The sequence below is a fragment of the Lactuca sativa genome, chromosome 3 (assembly GCF_002870075.4).
Source record: "Lactuca sativa cultivar Salinas chromosome 3, Lsat_Salinas_v11, whole genome shotgun sequence".
Lineage (NCBI taxonomy): Eukaryota > Viridiplantae > Streptophyta > Magnoliopsida > Asterales > Asteraceae > Lactuca > Lactuca sativa.
The window spans coordinates 87,826,408-87,848,232 of NC_056625.2; the positions used below are offsets into that span (position 1 = coordinate 87,826,408).

Below are 21,825 nucleotides of genomic sequence, written 5' to 3' on the forward strand. Positions count from 1 at the left end.
TATTGGTTTGTTCATAGTGTAGTGTATTGATATTATAGAGTACTTGAAAACAAAGAATATTTACAGAAAATAAATGATCTCCAAGACACCCAATACACCGATACAGAATGAGAGAAGTATGGTTTCCAGGCAAATTTTACACTTAAAATATGAACCAGACTTACCTACTTTTGTAGCTGTTTAATGTTCTTATGGTGTCTTTGGAAAAACTTGGTTAACATTAAATAGCATGTCTTTGGAAAAAGCTGATGCCCATCAATATATGTGGAGGGAGAGACCTTGTTTTATTTCTTTCCTGATTTGCAGTAACAATATTCTCAAATGACAATCACTTTGCAATTTCTTCCATGATCCATTGAGTATCCATGAAACTACTGGTGTCATTTTGGTGCTAGCTACCAATAGACATGGAAGGGAGATTCAGATGAAGAAGCTTTTTATACTTGCATTAATAAGATTACATCCAATACTCAGGTAGTCAAAGCTTGAATTTTTTGTGATTTTCATTTACTTATTTGTTCACAAACATATGTGAAGTTTCTTAACAAAAAGGCATTCATATGAATACATATTGACATGATGCATATAGGGAACATAAGAAAAGTAAAAAGAACACTGAAAGTACACTATTTCAATCAGCCCAAGAGATGTCAATTCAAAGCTGATCCTTCATTAACAGATTTGAAACTTGTTGCATTGTTGGTCTTTCATGTGGATTGGAGTTCAAACATGCTCTTGAGAGACTCAAAACCAACCTAACTTGTTTCTCAACTTGTGATGAGGGAGGAGGTATCCGACTATCTCCCACGTTTGCTGGCACCATATAATCAGCAGACAATGTTGGAAAAGATGTTATGTGATCTCCGGGATGCTTTCCCATTATCACTTCTATTGCAACAACTCCAAAGCTATACACATCACATTTCTCATTTGCCACCATCGTATAAGCAAGCTCTACATCCAAAGAAACATGAGATAAAAACAAAAAAAAAGCTATATCAACCCCACAACATTCTAACATTGAGACATATATGTGCATGTACTTATTTATATATATATATATATATATATATATATATATATATATATATATATATATATAATATATATATATATATATATATATATATATATATATATATATATATCATGAAACTTAAGAATATGTAGAGGCACAATCAAAAGAATGTGTTACCTGGTGCAATATAACCATAGGTGCCTGCAATTGCAGTCCAGTTGGATGAATCGACCTTCAAAAGCTTGGATGTGCCAAAATCAGAAATATGTGCCTCACAATTAGAATCAAGAAGGATGTTGGCTATGGATATGTCTCTATGAATTATAGGAGGTGAGCAGTCGTGATGCATATAAGCCAAACCATTAGCTACACCCTTTACAATATTTACCCTTTTCAACCAATCCAATTCTTTTGCTAAGACATCGCTTCTTAAGATTGATCCAAGGCTTCCCTTTTCAAGGTATTCATAAATCAAAAATGAGTGGCGGACATGGGAGCAATATCCATAGAGTTTCACTATGTTTCGATGCCTTATGTTTGTTAACGCTCGTATCTCATTAAGGAATCCATTATGATCAACATTCTCAGATGATGGGTGAAGTTTCTTGACAGCTACCACATTGTTAGGTTGTAGCTCGGCTTTGTACACAGTCCCATATCCTCCGGTCCCAATGCAGTATGCTTCATCGAAATCATTTGTTGCCTTCAAGATTTCAGCATACACCACTTTTCCATCAAAATTTGTAATAGAGAAGTAATCACCACTTTCTTCATCCGATGTTTTTTGTGGAGACTCTTTCTTTTGTTGTTGATAAGCAATGAGGCCATACGCGAATACACCAAGTAAAACAGCCCCAATAAGAGGGAGTGTAATTACAAGGATGAGCTTGTGATGAAAGGGATCATTTTTCTTCTTCATAATCTGACTTGGACAAAGTTTCAATCCGGTAATATTCCCACACAAATTTGGATTGCTTTCAATGGACGCATTCACAAAGTTAGCGGAAAGGGGGACTGGACCTGAGAGCTTATTGAAAGAAAGGTTGATATCAATACCACGAGGTAAATTTACAATAGTATCAGGAATAGAACCTGATAATCTATTGTGAGAAAAATCCAATTTTTGCAAACTCTGCAAACTTTGAACTTCAGCTGGTATCTCTTTTGTGAGAAAATTCTGAGATAAATCAAGGTCTGTAAGATGAACTAATTTACCAATCTCGGATGGAATTTTCTCACTGAGCTTGTTATTACTAAGATTCAAGTAGTGGGTGTGTTCCCATTGACCGATACTTGTTGGAATCGAACCATTCAATCTGTTTTTGGATAGATCGAGTACTTCAAGGAGTTCACAAAATCCAAGTTCTAGAGGTATAACACCTGAAAGATGGTTGCCTGCCAAGTACACTTCCAACATATTTTTCATCTTCCCAAACTCCTTTGGGATCTCATCAACCAAATGATTCCAAGACAAATCAAGTCTTTGTAGTTGAGTTAAATTTCCAAACTCTGGAGGAATAGAACCACTAATTTTATTGTTGTTCACCTTAAAATCAGTGAGAGATTTCAACTTCCCAAGTTCAATTGGAATGGGACCAACAAGCTCATTGTGACGTATATAAAGAAAATTTAAAGATGTCAAATCACCTAATGATGATGGAATAAAACCATTAAGCTGATTTCTGCTCACGTAAAGATGAGTGAGAGACTTCAACTTCCCAAGTTCACTAGGAATGGGACCAGATAATTTATTACCACCAAGGTTCAGCCACTGTATGTTGTTGGGGTTTGCTAGTGATGAAGGAATAGAACCACTAAGTTGATTGTCGCTCACATCAAGCTCAACAAGAGACTTCAAATTCTCAAGTTCAATAGGAATGGGACCAGTGAGTTGATTTAGGAACAAATAAAGTACATTCAAAGATGTCAAATTACCCAATGATGAAGGAATGGAACCACTAAGTTGATTGTCGCTCACATCAAGCTTATTGAGGGACTTCAAATTCCCAAGTTCAACAGGAATGGGACCAGAGAGCTGATTGGTGTGCATATAAAGGAGATTCAAAGAAGTCAAATTACCCAATGATGAAGGAATAGAGCCATTAAGTTGATTCTCATACACAGCAAGATCAGTGAGAGACTTCAAATTCCCAAGTTCAACAGGAATGGGACCAGAGAGCTGATTGGTGTGCATATAAAGGAGATTCAAAGAAGTCAAATTACCCAATGATGAAGGAATAGAGCCATTAAGTTGATTCTCATACACAGCAAGATCAGTGAGAGACTTCAAATTCCCAAGTTCAACAGGAATGGGACCAGAGAGCTGATTGGTGTGCATATAAAGGAGATTCAAAGAAGTCAAATTACCCAATGATGAAGGAATAGAGCCATTAAGTTGATTCTCATACACAGCAAGATCAGTGAGAGACTTCAAATTCCCAAGTTCAACAGGAATGGGACCAGAGAGCTGATTTTCATACAAATAAAGGACATTCAAAGATGTCAAATTACCCAATGATGAAGGAATAGAGCCACTAAGCTGATTAGTGTTCACCTCAAGATCAGTGAGAGACTTTAAATTCCCAAGTTCATCAGGAATTGGACCAGAGAGTTGATTGGTGTGCAAATAAAGGACATTCAAAGATGTCAAATTACCTAATGATGAAGGAATAGAGCCATTAATTAGTTGATTCTCACTCACATCAAGATCAGTTAGAGACTTCAAATTCCCAAGTTCAATAGGAATGGGACCAGAGATCTTGTTTGAGTATAAGTATAAGATGGTTAGCTGGTGCAGGTTTCCTATTTCAGGTGGGATTACTCCAGAAAACTTGTTCAATGAAAAATCAAGATATGCAAGCTTGGACAAAAGTTGGATTTCTGGTGGGATGGGGCCAAAGAACTTGTTCATATAGAGATCAAAATGTGTAAGATTGTGTAGCAAAGAAAATGGAAATCGATGAAGCGTACCCTTTAGTCCAGATGATGTGAGGTTCAAATTCTGAATGCTCCCATCAGCATTGCAAACTACTCCAAACCAAGAAGTGCATGGAACTAATGCACTAGAATTCAAAGGGAGAGGAATCCATGAAGAGAGTAAGGATTTTTTTGGGATTTCAAGGCTTGCTTTCCATTTAAGAAGAGCATTGGCTTCTTCCAAAGAAGCAGAAGTGAAATTTGGTATGGAGAAGAGTGTGATGATTAGTAGAGCCAGAGACAAAAATAATAAGTTTGAAGAAGACATTATTTTCTTTGACATGTTGCTTTTAATAAAAAAGAATAGTTTGCATGTCCTAATTTATACTTGAGCTACCTTTTTCTCTTGTTTTCTTTTTCACATACTTGAGAAGGCAATGTCATATTTTTCCACAAGGAGTGTGTTTTACGTTTGAAGTCGGTGTCAAAATTTTCCACAAAGCCGTGTATTAGTATTAACCAGAAAACAAAAAGACAATGTAATAATAAAACTTAACTTGATTACTTTGACACTTTGAATTGTATCTATCTGTTATGACATTAACTCATTGTAACCCAAAATTTAGCTAGGCGCTAGGATTACAAAAAAGACAACATGCGGTATTATATGTTATTGTTGGATTTAACAATGTAATAATAAAACTTAACTTGATTATTTAGACATATTTGTTTTTGTTTTCGGGTTAATACTAATAGAAGTTTCACTCAAACTGTGTTTTACTGCATAATTATTTCTGTAACTAAGACTGTTATATAGATGATCCATGTGAAAACTGTGTGAATAGCACAATGGTGATAGGGACATAAAATAACGGTCCTTTAAAAGACTAAAAAAACAAATGCACATGGTGTGTTCATTGAAGGTGTGAATGAGGGAAAACCGTAATTTAAAGAAAATAAATATGAAGATATTTATATAAAAACTGATGGTTCTTATTGTTCCCTGCAATCTATTTCATATATTAATTCCTTTTAACTCCTGAAGCGTCTAAAATTTCTCATACTCACATAGACTTAAAAATAAAAATAATTAAATTAAAAGTGAAATACAAATGTATTATTGTTTGTTTCTCATATTTCCACAACTGATTAGTTTACACAAATCATTAGAATTCATCTACACATCCCATTTCGAGGTCAATTCTTTCTCTTAGTGTCCTTAATTATCTTCACATATTAGTGACAGAATTCTCGACAGATTTTTTGTTGGGATAAAAAGTGCAATGTAACTCGATCAGAATACATCTATGTTTGTTCTCCATGTAATTCTAATAAAACTTTCTTTCCAAAAGAAAACATACCTATCAAATTGATCAATGCTCCCAATTCATCACCCAGAAGAAAGGAGGAATTAATAAGTCTTGAAAAGATAGCAACACCAAGAAAACTATAAACTTTGATATTCTACATCGTATTGTGCACATGAAGGCTCGAGATGAAAGCAAAGGAAGCACCAAAAAAACGGTTGAATTTTGCCAAAGCAACACCAGGGGCAAAATGGTCAAAAATTAAATCGAAAAGGAGAAAGCCATCTCACAGCATGTATGTACAACACCATAAAGCTACTGCCTCTGTTATTTACCCAATTCATGAACATCACCATTTCAACACCAGACCATGAAAAACAAACAGTTGCCGATTCAATCTGCAATGGCTGTGAATACCTCAACAACACCAAGACACCAAGTGCAGAAAATGTTATCCGTTGCAAGTTTGAATCTACTGCGTCTGATATTTACCCAGTTGAAGGATAGCAATTGAATCTCATCGAGCATGCAAATTCATATTGAAACCGCTGCCAAATCATTTGAATCCATCCAAATCGCAGGTAATTTATCAACTTGAAACAGATTAGTGCTTATTCTCAAAAGTGTGAATCCATTTCTATAGTAGTCGCAAAAGTGGTTGAAATGGATATCAATTAAAAGGTATGTATCGGTGTCTTTCCTCATTTTTCTATGTTATCTTCTTCCAACACTCCATTTAGTGACTGTTAATTGTTTGATGAAATGCTTAAATGATTTTTTTATTTTTGAATTTAATGCCACATCAGCTGTATGGTTTGTTGGTAGTGCTGCATTTCTATAGTAGTTGCAAAGTGCCATGTCAGCTGTATTATTATAAAAAGATGACCTATCTTTAACCCTTGACATAAATCAAGATACAGGTAAGGAAGTTGAAGGAAACTCCTTTGCAGAAAGGCCATGAACATAGGACAGTAGGATGCATATCGAACACCATGAAAATCTCACACTGAGTATGAGAGATTCCAAACAAATAGCAGTAGGATGCATCATGAATTCACTTTCCAGATGCCTATAATGCCACGTCAGCTGTATGAGACCAGATGCATACCAATAACTAAAATCATGTATGTTTTAGTTGAACTATTTAGTTAATTAGTTATCTTGTGTAAATGTTTTAGGCTGTCAAATTTGGAATTCAGTAGCTCAAAAGCATACTAGGAATGGAGTGTGATTCCAAAATGTTCCAGAATATTTAAAATGCATTGATATATGATTTTTTTTTCTTAATATTTAAAATTTTCCATCTTTGTAAAGACACATCTCATCTGTAATACCATGTGTTTGATCAAATTCTCCAATGACATATCTCACCATTAGTTTTGATTGCTCATCATAAAATCTAGAATAGAAATATATTTTGTATATTTGAATGACTTAGGTGGGCTACAGGTTGTATAATTAACATGATGTACGACCCAAATTATGGCCCATATATCATATTAATTAACCACGTGCTTACCCACATGTTGTGTGAGGATAAAATCGTATTGTAATACTGACAGATTTTTTTTTTAAAAGCATGACATCGTTATAATAATTATTCATTTTAAAACATGCAACTTACTAGATAAATAAAAATTGAAACCAATATAAAAAGCATACCAACAAAATTTTACAAAATTTCTTGTTTGGGGGATGTATGTATGGTGTTGTCCTTGGTTATCAGTGCTGTGTTTTTAGAAGTGTAGTAATCTTCATTGACTTATTTCTTTACTACCACAAACATATGTGAAGTTTCTTAACAAAAAGCCATTCAAATGAATACATATTGGCAGGGTGCATATAGGGAACTTAAGAAAAGTAAAGAACACTGAAAGTACACTATATTGATCAGGCAACAGATGTCAATTCAAAGCAGATCCTTCATTAATCGATTTGAAACTTGTTGCATTGTTGGTCTTTCAAGTGAATTGGAGTTCAAACATGCTCTTGCGAGACTCAGAACCAGCCAAACTTGTTTCTCAACTTGGGATGAGGGAGGAGGTATCCGACTGTCTTCCACATTTCCTGGCTCCAGATAATCAGAAGACAATGTTGGTAAAGATGTTATGAGATCTCCAGGATGCTTTCCCATTATAACTTCTAGTGCAACAACTCCAAAGCTATAAACATCGCATTTCTCATTTGCCACCATCGTAAAAGCAAGCTCTACATCCAAAGGAACATGAGATAAAAACAAAAAAAGCTATATCAACCCACAAGATTCTAACATAGATACATATATGTGCATATACGTATTTATATATATCATAAAAGTTAAGAAGATGTAGAACTACAATCACGAGATAGTGTTACCTGGTGCGATATAACCATAGGTGCCTGCAATTGCGGTCCAGTTGGATGAATCGAGCTTTAAAAGCTTGGATGTGCCAAAATCAGAAATATGTGCCTCACAATCAAAATCAAGAAGGATGTTGGCTATGGATATGTCTCTATGAATTATTGGAGGTGAGCAGTCGTGATGCATATAAGCCAAACCATTAGCTACACCCTTTACAATATTTACCCTTTTCAACCAATCCAATTCTTTTGCTAAGACATCGCTTCTTAAGATTGATCCAAGGCTTCCCTTTTCAAGGTATTCATAAATCAAAAATGAGTGGCGGACATGGGAGCAATATCCATAGAGTTTCACTATGTTTCGATGTCTTATGTTCGTTAATGCTCGTACCTCGTTAAGGAATCCATTATGATCAGCATTCTCAAATGATGAGTGAAGTTTCTTGACAGCTACCACATTGTTAGGTTGTAGCTCGGCTTTGTACACAGTCCCATATCCTCCGGTCCCAATGGAATATGCTTCATCAAAATTGTTCGTCGCTTTCAAGATGTCATCATACACTATTTTTCCATCAAAACTTGTGATGGAGAAATAATCACCAGTTTCTTCGTCCGATAGTTTTTGTGGAGACTTTTTCTTTTGTTGTTGATAAGCAGTTAGGCCATATGTGCATACACCAAGTAAAACAGCCCCGATAAGGGGGAGCATAATCACAAGGATAAGTTTATGAAGAAAGGGATCATTTTTCTTTTTCATAATTTGACTTGGACAAAGTTTCAATCCGGTAATATTCCCACACAAATCTGGATTGCTTTTTATGGACGCATTCACAAAGTTGGCGCAAGGAGGGACTGGACCTGAGAGCTCATTGTAAGAAAGGTTGATATCAATACCGTTAGGCAAACTTGTAAAAGCATCAGGAATGGAACCAGATAGTCTATTGTGAGAAAGATCCAATTTTTGCAAACTCTGCAAACTTTGAACTTCAGATGGTATCTCTTTCATGAGAAAATTATGAGATAAATCAAGTTCTGTAAGATGAACTAACCTACCAATCTCGGATGGAATTTTCTCGCCGAGCTTGTTATTACTAAGATTCAAGTAGTGGATTTGTGCCCATTGACCAATACTTGTTGGAATCGACCCGTTCAATCTATTTTTGGATAGATCAAGTACTTCAAGAAGTTCACAAAATCCAAGCTCTAGAGGTATAACACCCGAAAGTCGGTTGCCAGCCAAGGACAAATCCAACATACTTTTCATCTTCCCAAACTCCTTTGGGATCTCACCAGCCAAATTATTCGAAGACAGATTAAGTCTTTCTAGTTGAGTTAAATTTCCAAACTCTGGAGGAATAGAACCACTAATTTGATTGTTGTTCATCTTAAAATCAGTGAGAGACTTCAATTTCCCAAGTTCACTAGGAATGGAACCAGCAAGCTCATTGTGATGCATATAAAGGAGATTTAAAGATGTCAAATCACCAAATGATGAAGGAATAAAACCACTAAGCTGATTTCTGCTCACCGAAAGATGAGTGAGAGACTTCAACTTCCCAAGTTTACTAGGAATGGAACCAAATAATTTATTACTACCGAGGGTCAGCCATTGTATGTTGTTGAGGTTTGTTAGTGAGGAAGGAATAGAACCACTAAGTTGATTGCCGCTCACATCAAGATGAGTGAGGGATTTCAAATTCCCAAGTTCAATAGGAATGGGACCAGAGAGTTGATTTTGGTACAAATAAAGGACATTCAAAGATGTCAAATTACCCATTGATGAAGGAATAGAACCACTAAGCTGATTGTTGTAAACCACAACATGAGTGAGAGACTTCAACTTCCCAAGTTTAATAGGAATGGGACCTAAGAGTTGATTCTGGTGTAAAAAAAGGATATTCAAAGATGTCAAATCACCCATTGATGAAGGAATAGAACCACTAAACTGATTATTGCTCAAACTAAGATTTGTGAGAGACTTCAAATTCCCTAATTCAGTAGGAATGGGACCAGATAGTTGATTTTGGGACAAATAAAGGACTTTCAAAGATATCAGATCACCCAATGATGAAGGAATAGAACCACTAAGTTCATTATTGCTCACTTCAAGATTAGTTAGAGACTTCATATTCCCAAGTTCAATAGGAATGGGACCAGAGATTTTATTTTGGTTCAAATAAAGGACCTTTAATGATGTCAAATTACCGAATGATGAAGGAATTGAACCACTAAGTTGATTGTTGTACACCACAAGATCAGTAAGAGCCTTCAAATTCCCAAGTTCAATAGGAATGGGACCAGAGAGTTGATTCTGGTGCAAATAAAGGATATCCAAAGATGTCAAATTACCCATTGATGAAGGAATAGAACCACTAAGCTTATTGCTGCTCACCTCAAGATCGGTGAGAGACTTCAAATTCCCAAGTTCAATAGGAATGGGGCCTGATAGTTGATTTTCGTACAAATAAAGTAGATTTAAAGATGTCAAATCCCCAAATGATGAAGGAATAGAACCAGAAAGTTGATTGCCGCTCACCGTAAGATGAGTGAGAGACTTCAAATTTCCAAGTTCCACTGGAATGGGACCAGAGAGTTGATTTTGGTACAAATAAAGTAAATTCAAAGATGTCAAATTACCCAATGATGAAGGAATAGAACCAATAAGCTGATTGATGGCCACCTCAAGATCAGTGAGAGACTTCAAATTCCCAAGTTCAATAGGAATGGGACCAGAGAGTTGGTTTTTGTACAAATAAAGGACATTCAAAGATGTCAAATTACCCAATGATGAAGGAATAGAACCACTAAGTTGATTGGTGCTCACATCAAGATTAGTGAGAGACTTCAAATTCCCAAGTTCAATAGGAATGGGACCAGAGATATTGTTTGAGTATAAGTACAAGATGGTTAGCTGGTATAGATTTCCTATTTCAGGTGGGATTACTCCAGAAAACTTATTCAATGAAAAATCAAGATATACAAGTTTGGACAAAAGTTGGATTTCTGGAGGGATGGTGCCAAAGAGGTTGTTTAGACTGAGATCAAAATGCGTAAAATTGTGTAGCAAAGAGAATGGAAATCGTTGAAGCATACCCTTTAATCTCGATGATGTGAGGCTCAACTTCTGAATGCTCCCATCAGCATTGCAAACCACTCCAAACCAAGAAGTGCATGGAACTGATGCACTGGAATTCAAAGAGAGGGGAATCCATGAAGAGAGCAATGAGTTTTTTGGGATTTCAAGGCTTGCTTTCCATTTAAGAAGAGCATTGGTTTCCTCCAAAGAAGCAGAAGTAATTTTTGGTATGGGGAAGAGGGTGATGATTAGTAGAGCCAGAGAGAAAAATAAGAAGGTTGAAGAAGACATTATTTTTTGCCAAGTTGCTTTCAATAAGAAAAGGAATGGTTTGCATGTCATAATTTATACTTGAGCTTCCTTCCTCTAGTGTTTTCTTTTTCACATGCTCGAAAAGGAAATTTGGACAATGTCATATTTTTCCACAAGGCTTGTCTTTTAACGTGTCAAAATTTTCCACAAAGGTCTGTATTACACTTTGAATTGTATTTATCTTTCATGACATTAATCCTTTTTTTAAGAACAATAAAATTCGTTGTAACCCGAAATTTAGAAAGGTGTGCTTGGATTACAAAAAGAATCCATGCGCTATTATATGTTATTAATTGTTGGGTTTAACAATGTAATAATATAACTTAACTTGATTTAGACATTTATTTTTGTTTTCTGATAAATGCTAATTGAAATTTCACTCCAACTGTGTTTTACTGCATAATTAGTTCTGTACAGATGATCCATGTGAATACTGTATGAATGGGGTCAATGGGGATAGGGACATAACATAATGGTCCTTAAAAAGAATCTAAAAAACAAATGGACATGGTGTGTTGATTGAAGATGTGAATAAGGGAAACCGTAAATTAAAGAATATAAATATGAAGATAGTTTAATAAAAACCTAATGGTTCTTAGTTATTGCTCCCTGCATCTGTTATTTCCTTTTATTTCCATAAGTGTGTAAAACGCCTCATACATACTTGCATAGACTTAATTATGAAGATAATTAAATAAAAAGTGAAATACAAGTATGTTATGGTTTGTTTGACATTTTGTGATCGATTCTTTCTCTTAGGGTCCTTATTTTCACATATTAGTGACAGAATTCTTGACAGATTTTTTGTTGGAATAAAAAGTGCAATATAACTTAGATTACATTTGTGTTTGTTTTCCATGTAATTCTAATAAAACATTCTTTCTAAACGCAAACATACCTATCAAATTGATCAATGCTCCCAAAGGAGGAATTATGTCTTGAAAAGAAGCAACACCAAGAAAACTATAAACTTTGATGTCTCTGAACGTAAGAAAGGATTGTGCACATGAAGCTTAGAGATGAAAGCAAAGGAAGCACCAAAAAAACTGTTGAATTTTGCCAAAGCACCGCCAGGGGTAAAATGGTCAAAAGTTGAACCAAAAAGGAGAAAGTCATCTCACAGCATGTATGTAGTATGTAAAACACCATAAAGCTTCATGAAGGACATCCAAACAGCAGCAATTACACAAGTATAGAAGGGAAGCCAGCAAATTTTTATGAGCACCAAGAATTAATCTCAACATGAAATTCTCATGGATAGCAACTACAGCAGCAGAAATGAAATATTGGTGGGAATAAACAGCAAGACTTTACTCATCAGCATCACCAATTCAACACCACATCATGGAAAACAGCTACCGATTCAATCTGCAAAGGCTGTGAAAACGCAAACACCAAGATGATTTTTCATTGCATGTTTGAATCTACTGCCTCTGTTATTTACCCAGTTGAAGGATAGCAATTGAATCTCATCAAACACTTTATCTTTAATGATTATAACAATGATTAATGAATATTGACTGTTTAGGATCATTTGTACATTCTTGTTGCAAAAATATGAGTTTAATGAATATTGACTGTTTGTGAAATGCCTGAATGGTTTTTTTTTTTTAAATTTAATGCCATGTCAACTGTAAGGTTCGCTCATAGTGCTGTGTTGTGATTTCACAGAGTACTTGAAAGCAAAGAATATTTACAGAAAATAAATGGTCTTCAAACATTCTGTTAATCTGCCCCAAATAATTGTACACATCCAATACAGAATGAGAGAAGAATGGTTTCCAGGCAATGCTATTGATTATATATTAGCTAACATTACACTTTAAAATGTGAACCAGATTTACTTATTTTTGTATATTTTAATGACTTAGGTAGGATACGGGTTATAAAATGGAAATATATTTTGTATATTTTAATGACGTATCTTTTCTTAATATATTTTGTTTCCAGATTGCAGTAACAATACTCAGATGACATGATGGGTTATATAACATGTTATGGCTCATATATTATATTATCCGGGCTTGTACCCACATGTTGTACGAGAATAAAATTGTATGGTAATATTGATAGATATATATTTTTTTTGAAAGTATGCAGTCATTATAATTAATTATTCATTTTAAAATACGTAACTTACTAAATATATAAAATTTGAAAGAAATATAAAAAGTATGCCAACAAAATTTCTTCTTTGGGGGATGCGTGTATGGCGTTGTCCTTGCTTTCCAGTAGTCTGTTTTTAGAAGTATAGCAATGTTCATTGACTTATTTCTTTACTACTACAAACATATGTGAAGTTTCTTAAAAAAAAGCCATTCAAATGAATACATATTGGCAGGGTGCATATAGGGAACTTAAGAAAAGTAAAGAGCACTGAAAGTACACTATATTGATCAGGCAAGAGATGTCAATTCAAAACAGATCCTTCACTAACCGATTGGAAACTTGCTGCATTGTTGGTCTTTCAAGTGGATTGGAGTTCAAACATGCTCTCGAGAGACTCAGAACCAACCAAACTTGTTTCTCAACTTGGGATGAGGGAGGAGGTATCCGACTATCTTCCACATTTTCTGGCACCAGATAATCAGAAGACAATGTTGGTAAAGATGTTATGAGATCTCCAGGATGCTTTCCCATTATAACTTCTAGTGCAACAACTCCAAAGCTATAAACATCGCATTTCTCATTTGCCACCATCGTAAAAGCAAGCTCTACATCCAAAGGAACATGAGATAAAAACAAAAAAAGCTATATCAACCCACAAGATTCTAAAAGCAAGTTCTCCATTGCAAGTTTGAATCTACTGGCTCTGTTATTTACCCAGTTGAAGGATGATAGCAATTGAATCTCATCAAACACTTTATCTTTAATGATTATAACAATGATTAAAAACTCTGGAATTGCGTGTTTTCCAAACAGATCAAACACTGTATAACACAAGGCACCCAACATTTCTATACCTTCAGACCCCTGTTTGGAGAAGTTCACAACATCCTCGCCATCTTAGACATTGAAGATGAGGGTTTCAAGACTAGCTTACACCATTGACAAAACCAATCCGAGATTCCAAAGAGACCATATATAGCACAAGGCACCCTACAATTCTACTTTCTGACCCCTGCTTACACCATGGACGAAGTCAATTTATCCATCCAAATCATTTGAATCCAAGTGCAGAAACCACAAGCAAATCATTTGAATCCATCCAAATCGCACAAAATTTATCAACTTAAAGTCAGATTGGTGATTACACAAAAGTGTGAATCCATTTCCATAGTAGACGCAGAGTGGTTTGAAGTGGTGGTCAGGATCGTTGAAGTGGATATCAATTTAATTAAAAGGTATGTATTGGTGTCTTTCCTCATTTTTATGTTCTATCTTCTTCCAACACTCCATTTAGGATCACTTGTACATGCTCCTTGCAAAAATGTTAGTCTAATGAATATTAACTGTTTGATGAAATGCCTCAATGATTTATTTTTTAATTTTTTTTTTTCTGAATTTAATGCCACATCAGCTGTATGGTATTGGTTTGTTCATAGTGTAGTGTATTGATATTATAGAGTACTTGAAAACAAAGAATATTTACAGAAAATAAATGGTCTCCAAGACACCCAATACACCAATACAGAATGAAAGAAGAATGATTTCCAGGCAATGCTATTGAGTATTGACATATTAGCTGATTTTACACTTAAAATGTGAACCAGACTTACCTATTTTTGTAGCTGTTTAATGTTCTTATGGTGTCTTTGGAAAAACTTGGTTAACATTAAATAGCATGTCTTTGGAAAAATTTGATGCCCATCAATATATGTGGAGGGAGAGACCTTGTTTTATTTCTTTCCTGATTTGCAGTAACAATATTCTCAAATGACAATCACTTTGCAATTTCTTCCATGATCCATTGAGTATCCATGAAACTACTGGTGTCATTTTGGTGCTAGCTACCAATAGACATGGAAGGGAGATTCACATGAAGAAGCTTTTTATACTTGCATTAATAAGATTACATCCAACACTCAGGTAGTCAAAGCTTGAATTTTTTGTGATTTTCATTTACTTATTTGTTCACAAACATATGTGAAGTTTCTTAACAAAAAGCCATTCATACGAATACATATTGACATGATGCATATAGGGAACATAAGAAAAGTAAAAAGAACACTGAAAGTACACTATTTCAATCAGCCCAAAAGATGTCAATTTAAGGCTGATCCTTCATTAACAAATTTGAAACTTGTTGCATTGTTGGTCTTTCATGTGGATTGGAGTTCAAACATGCTCTTGAGAGATTCAAAACCAACCTAACTTGTTTCTCAACTTGTGATGAGGGAGGAGGTATCCGACTATCTCCCACGTTTGCTGGCACCATATAATCAGCAGACAATGTTGGAAAAGATGTTATGAGATCTCCTGGATGCTTTCCCATTATCACTTCTATTGCAACAACTCCAAAGCTATACACATCGCATTTCTCAGTAGCCACCATTGTATAAGCAAGCTCTACATTCAAACAAACATGAGACAAAAACAAAGAGCTATATCAACCCCACAAGATTCTGACATAGATACATATATGTGCATATACTTATTTATATATATCATGAAACTTAAGAATATGTAGAGGCACAATCAAAAGAATGTGTTACCTGGTGCAATATAACCATAGGTGCCTGCAATTGCAGTCCAGTTGGATGAATCGAGCTTCAAAAGCTTGGATGTGCCAAAATCAGAAATATGTGCCTCACAATCAGAATCAAGAAGGATGTTGGCTATGGATATGTCTCTATGAATTATTGGAGGCGAGCAGTCGTGATGCATATAAGCCAAACCATTAGCTACACCCTTTACAATATTTACTCTTTTCAACCAATCCAATTCTTTTGCTAAGACATCGCTTCTTAAGATTGATCCAAGGCTTCCCTTTTCAAGGTATTCATAAATCAAAAATGAGTGGCGGACATGGGAGCAATATCCATAGAGTTTCACTATGTTTCGATGCCTTATGTTCGTTAACGCTCGTACCTCATTTAGGAATCCATTATGATCAACATTCTCAGATGATGAGTGAAGTTTCTTGACAGCTACCACATTGTCAGGTTGTAGCTCGGCTTTGTACACAGTCCCATATCCTCCGGTCCCAATGCAGTATGCTTCATCGAAATCATTTGTTGCCTTCAAGATATCAACATACACTACTTTTCCATCAAAACTTGTAATGGAGAAATAATCACCACTTTGTTCATCCGATGGTTTTTGTGGAGACTTTTTCTTATGTTGTTGATAAGCAATTAGGCCATACGTGAATACACCAAGTAAAATAGCCCCGATAAGAGGGAGCATAATTACAAGGATAAGTTTATGATGAAAAGGATCATTTTTCTTTTTCATAATTTGACTTGGACAAAGTTTCACCCCTGTAATATTCCCACACAAATCTGTATTGCTTTCTATGGACGCATTCACAAAGTTGGCGCAAGGGGGGACCGGACCTGAGAGCTTATTGAACGAAAGGTTAATATCAATCCCGTTGGGCAAACTTGTAAAAGCATCAGGAATGGAACCAGATAGTCTGTTGTGAGAAAGATCCAATTTTTGCAAACTCTGCAAACTTTGAACTTCAGATGGTATCTCTTTCGTGAGAAAATTATGAGATAAATCAAGTTCCGTAAGATGAACTAATTTACCAATCTCGGATGGAATTGTCTCACTGAGCTTGTTATTACTAAGATTCAAGTAGTGGATGTGTGTCCATTGACCAATACTTCTTGGGAGTGACCCATTAAATCTATTTTTGGATAGATCGAGTACTTCAAGGAGTTCACAAAATCCAAGCTCTAGAGGTATAACACCCGAAAGTTGGTTGCCAGTCAAGTACAAATCCAACATACTTTTCATCTTCCCAAACTCCTTTGGGATCTCACCAACCAAATGATTCGAAGACAGATTAAGTCTATGTAGTCGAGTTAAATTTCCGAATTCTGGAGGAATAGAACCATTAATTTGATTGTTGTTCACTTGAAAATCAGTGAGATACTTCAACTTCCCAAGTTCACTAGGAATGGCACCAGCAAGCTCATTCTGGTACATATAAAGCCCATTTAAAGATGTCAAATCACCAAATGATGAAGGAATAAAACCACTAAGCTGATTTCTGCTCACTGAAAGATGAGTGAGAGACTTCATCTTCCCAAGTTCACTAGGAATGGGGCCAGATAATTTATTACAACTGAGGGTCAGCCATTTTACGTTGCTGAGGTTTACTAGTGATGAAGGAATAGAGCCACTAAGTTGATTGTGGCTCATATCAAGCTTATTGAGAGACTTCAAATTCCCAAGCTCAACAGGAATGAGACCAGAGAATTGATTTTCGTACAAAAAAAGGAAATTCAAAAATGTCAAATCACCAACTGATGAAGGAATAGAACCACTAAGCTGATTTTTGTACATCGCAAGATGAGTGAGAGACTTCAATTTCCCAATTTCAAGAGGAATGGTACCAGAGAGTTGATTTTCGTGCAAATAAAGGATTTTCAAAGATCTCAAATTACCCAATGATGAAGGAATAAAACCACTAAGTTGATTGATGTTTACCTCAAGATCAGTGAGGGACTTCAAATTCCCAAGCTCAATAGGAATGGGACCAGAGAGTTGATTTTGGTACAAATAAAGTACATTCAAAGATGTTAAATTACCCAATGATGAAGGAATAAAACCACTAAGCTGATTGTTGTACACCGCAAGATGAACGAGAGACTTCAATTTCCCAAGTTCAACAGGAATAGGACCAGATAGTTGATTTTCGTTCAAATAAAGGATATTCAAAGATGTCAAATTACCCAATGACGAAGGAATAGAACCACTAAGCTGATTTTCGCTCACCTCAATATTAGTGAGAGACTTCAAATTCCCAAGTTCAACAGGAATGGGACCGTAGAGTAGATTTTTGTACAAAATAAGGTCATTCAAAGATGTTAAATCACCCAATGATGAAGGAATAGAACCACTAAGCTGATTTTTGTACACCGCAAGATGAATGAGAGACTTCAAATTCCCTAGTTCATTAGGAATGGGACCAGATAGTTTATTTTGGAACAAATAAAGGAAATTCAAAGATGTTAAATTACCTAATGATGAAGGAATAGCACCACTAAGTTGATTGATGTTCACCTCAAGATCAGTGAGAGACTTCAAATTGCCAAGTTCAACAGGAATGGGGCCACATAGTTGATTTTGGAACAAATAAAGGAAATTCAAAGATGTTAAATTACCAAATGATGAAGGAATAGAACCACTAAGTTGATTGTTGTACACCGCAAGATGAGTGAGAGACTTCAAATTCCCTAGTTCATTAGGAAGAGGACCAGATAGTTGATTTTGGAACAAATAAAGGACATTCAAAGATGTCAAATTGCCCAATGATGAAGGAATCAAACCACTAAGCTGATTGGTGCTCAGCTCAAGATCAGTGAGAGACTTCAAATTCCCAAGTTCAACAGGAATGGAACCAGATAGTTGATTTTGGTACAAATTAAGTACATTCAAAGATGTCAAATTACCCAATGATGAAGGAATCGAACCACTAAGCTGATTTATGTTCACCTTAAGATCAGTGAGAGACTTCAAATTTCCAAGTTCAATAGGAATAGGACCAGAGATATTGTTTGAGTATAAGTACAAGATAGTTAGCTGGTGCAGGATTCCTATTTCAGGTGGGATTACTCCAGAAAACTTATTCAATGAAAAATCAAGATATACAAGTTTGGACAAAAGTTGGATTTCTGGTGGGATAGGGCCAAAGAAGTTGTTTAGTCTGAGATCAAAATGTGTAAGATTGTGTAGCAAAGAGAATGAAAATGGATGAAGCGTACCCTTTAATGCAGATGATGTGAGGTTCAACTTCTGAATGCTCCCATCAGCATTGCAAACTACTCCAAACCAAGAAGTGCATGGAACCGATGCACTGGAATTCAAAGGGAGGGGAATCCATGAAGAGAGCAAGGAGTTTTTTGGGATTTGAAGGCTTGCTTTCCATTTAAGTAGAGCATTGGTTTCCTCCAAAGAAGCAGAAGTGAAATTTGGTATGGGGAAGAGTGTGATGATTAGTAAAGCCAGAGAGAAAAATAAGAAGTTTGAAGAAGAAATTATTTGCTTTGCCATGTTGCTTTCAATAAAAAATAAATGGTTCTGATATCCTAATTTATACTTGAGCTACGTTGTTCACTTGTTTTCTTTTTCACTTGCTTGAAAAGGACATTTGTTCAGTGTCATATCTTTCCAGGAGGCGTGTGTTTTAACGTGTCAACATTTTCCACAAAGGTGTGTATTACATTTTGAATTGTATCTTTCTCACATGACATTGATCCTTTTGTAGAACAATAAAATTCATTGTAACCCGAAATTTAGCAAGGCGCTAGGATTACAAAAGACAACATGCGGTATTATATGTTATTGTTTGATTCAACTATGTGATAATATAACTTAGCTTGATTATTTAGACATATTTACTTTTGTTTTCTGATAAATGCCAATAGAAATTTCACTTCAACTGTGTTTTACTTCATAATTAGTTCTGTAGCCAAGACTATTACATAGATGATCCATGTGAAAACTGTGTGAACAGGACAATGGAAATAGGGACATAACATAGCGGTCCTTTGAAAGACTCTAAAAAAACAAATGCACATGGTGTGGTCATTGAAGATATGAATGAGGGAAAACCATAAATTAAAGAACATAAATATAAAGATAATTAAATAAAAACTGATGGTTCTTATTGTACCCAGCATTCATTTCATCTGTTAATTTCTCTTATATCCTGCAGAAACAACAAAAAGTTTTCATACTTGCATAGACATAAAAATGAAGATAGTTAAATAAAAAGTGAAAATACAAGTAAGTTATTGTTTGTCGCACCCCCAATCGCCACGACCAATCCTGATGACAGTGATTTTATTTTTCATTTACACCAGAAATCATCACTCACATTCCTGTAAACAATCTTTCTAACATGTCTTCCATAGATTTGTATATCAATTTTGTGCGCGTCTTCACTATTATCATCATGCCCTCCATGAACTAATGAATCATTTTTCCATATTTTTCTATATTTTTATGTAGTTCTGAACTTTCTTCATTCAGCAAATCAGAAGCAATTCTTAAAAACATAGCCAGCAGAAATTACCTGTCAAGAATCGCCAATTGAAAACCATTCACTTGCAGGCCTTTTAGAAGAGAAATTACCTGATTGTTGTATCTGTGTTCAAGCTTAAGAATCGGAGAGGTGGCTAATGGAACGTATATCAAGGAAGCAATTATATTGATTATTTTTGTAAAGTCAATATTGTAATTTTGTCCATTATCATGTCCATGATTATAGGAGAAGACTGCGTACATATTTTTAGCTTTCCCTCTGTATATATATTTTGATATCGATATCCCTGTAATGTTGAGTTCTTGATTTTCGAATCCTATCATGGTATCAGCCTAATATATCGATCCTTCCTCCCTAAAAACATCCAGTTCTTCTTCGTCCTCCATGGCTGGTCCTTCTTCCTTAAACAAAATCCTATCAGTGGCGCACTGATGTTGCCACGGTGGTCGATTAGGCGTTAGGAATGGGCTGCCGGGCGTAGCAGACTAGCAGTGGTAGGTGGAAGTAGAGGGCTGGAGAAGAGATTGGGATTTGAAGAGACGCATTCTCAGATGTAATGTACAGCTAGCGTCTGATCTTTTTTATTTTTCTCTCTTTTTTTATTTTTTAATTAGCTCTTTAAGGGTAATTTAGGGAAATCAAATACAATAACAAGGAATAACAAGGGATCGTAGAATAATGACAAGTGGCATAAGTTCATGGATATGAATATTTGTAGGAAGAAAAAGAAGGAACCAATTTAATTTCTCAAAAAAAAAAAAAAAAAATGAACGTCTGTGTTCATTGAAGGAGATATTTCCTTTATCTCCTGAAGCGTCTAAAACGTCTCTAACTTGCATAGACTTAAAAATGAAGATAATTATATAAAAAGTGAAATACAACTGAATTATTGTTTGTTTCTCATATTTCCACAACTGATTAGTTTACACAAATCTTTGGAATTTATCTGCACATCCCATTTCATGATCAATTCTTTCTCTTAGCGTCCTTTTCTTCACATATATTGGTGACAGAATTCTCGACCGATTTTTTGTTAGAATAAAAGTGTAATATAACTATGAGTAAATTTTTAGACACATTTATTTTTATTTTCCAAGTAATTTTAATAAAACTTTTCTTTTCAAAAACAAAGATATCTATCAAATTGATCAATGCTCCCAATTTGACAGCCATAAGAAAGGAGGAATTATGTCTTAAAAAAACGAAGCAACAAAAAGAAAACTATAAACTTTGATGTCTCCGTAAGAAAGAATTGTGCACATGAAGCTTTGAGATGAAAGCATGGGCAACACAAAAAACGGTTGAAATTTATTATCTAATTTCCTATTATAACTCTCCTTACACGATGAGGTGTAAGAGGTGGGTTCTTGCACAACAAAGAAACCTAAGGAGTTGCTTAGGATTCAAGTAAATAGTGGTCGCTTAGGCATTAAGCAATAAGGTTTTATATGGCAATTTGTAATCAAGTGGGATTTTAATTGTTCGCCATATATAGAATCATAGATGCATATGATCAAGTAGGATCAAATCAGAAAAGAGCAATGTTTTAAAAACCGGTTTGAACCGGCAGGTCGAACCGGTTGGACGGGGAATCGGAGAAGGGAGCGGTTCAACTATCACCGGTTTTATGTCTATTTCTGAACCGGATCGAACCGGCCGATTTTTACAAAAAACTAGTTGAACCGGTTCAATTAAA

General features: G+C 35.3%; 3 protein-coding genes across 4 annotated transcripts; all 3 read right to left on the bottom strand.

Annotated features, from left to right (window-relative positions):
* Positions 1–478: 478 nt before the first annotated feature.
* On the bottom strand, positions 479–4,427 carry LOC111906172 (probable leucine-rich repeat receptor-like protein kinase At1g35710). Its single transcript, XM_023901902.3, has 2 exons — positions 1,196–4,427; positions 479–954 (listed from the first exon to the last, which is right to left on the bottom strand). Exons 1-2 carry the CDS (start codon positions 4,275–4,277, stop codon positions 656–658), a joined length of 3,381 nt encoding a protein of 1,126 aa, XP_023757670.2. The 5' UTR covers positions 4,278–4,427; the 3' UTR covers positions 479–655.
* A 2,536-nt stretch (positions 4,428–6,963) lies between these two features.
* Positions 6,964–10,952, bottom strand: LOC111906173 (probable leucine-rich repeat receptor-like protein kinase At1g35710). Its single transcript, XM_023901903.3, has 2 exons — positions 7,597–10,952; positions 6,964–7,449 (listed from the first exon to the last, which is right to left on the bottom strand). Exons 1-2 carry the CDS (start codon positions 10,946–10,948, stop codon positions 7,151–7,153), a joined length of 3,651 nt encoding a protein of 1,216 aa, XP_023757671.2. The 5' UTR covers positions 10,949–10,952; the 3' UTR covers positions 6,964–7,150.
* A 4,050-nt stretch (positions 10,953–15,002) lies between these two features.
* Positions 15,003–20,504, bottom strand: LOC111906176 (probable leucine-rich repeat receptor-like protein kinase At1g35710). Of its 2 annotated transcripts, none has more exons than XM_052769323.1 (4): positions 20,370–20,504; positions 19,892–20,159; positions 15,625–19,793; positions 15,003–15,478 (listed from the first exon to the last, which is right to left on the bottom strand). In XM_052769323.1, exons 3-4 carry the CDS (start codon positions 19,133–19,135, stop codon positions 15,180–15,182), a joined length of 3,810 nt encoding a protein of 1,269 aa, XP_052625283.1. In that variant the 5' UTR covers positions 19,136–19,793; positions 19,892–20,159; positions 20,370–20,504; the 3' UTR covers positions 15,003–15,179. The 2 variants fall into 2 exon arrangements, with proteins under 2 accessions (XP_052625283.1, XP_023757672.1); XM_023901904.3 differs by lacking the exon at positions 20,370–20,504 and adding an exon at positions 20,219–20,313.
* Between the last annotated feature and the right edge of the window lie 1,321 nt (positions 20,505–21,825).

What these genes read in the sequence shown, in the direction of transcription:
- LOC111906172 (XM_023901902.3), bottom strand. Translation starts at nt 4,277, where the DNA reads ATGTCAAAGAAAATAATGTCTTCTTCAAACTTATTATTTTTGTCTCTG. An exon ending in CTATGGTTATATTGCACCAG is followed by an intron (nt 955 to 1,195) that starts GTAACACATTCT and finishes CTTTGGATGTAG; the next exon opens with AGCTTGCTTATACGATGGTG.
- LOC111906173 (XM_023901903.3), bottom strand. Translation starts at nt 10,948, where the DNA reads ATGTCTTCTTCAACCTTCTTATTTTTCTCTCTGGCTCTACTAATCATC. An exon ending in CTATGGTTATATCGCACCAG is followed by an intron (nt 7,450 to 7,596) that starts GTAACACTATCT and finishes CTTTGGATGTAG; the next exon opens with AGCTTGCTTTTACGATGGTG.
- LOC111906176 (XM_052769323.1), bottom strand. Translation starts at nt 19,135, where the DNA reads ATGGCAAAGCAAATAATTTCTTCTTCAAACTTCTTATTTTTCTCTCTG. An exon ending in CTATGGTTATATTGCACCAG is followed by an intron (nt 15,479 to 15,624) that starts GTAACACATTCT and finishes GTTTGAATGTAG; the next exon opens with AGCTTGCTTATACAATGGTG.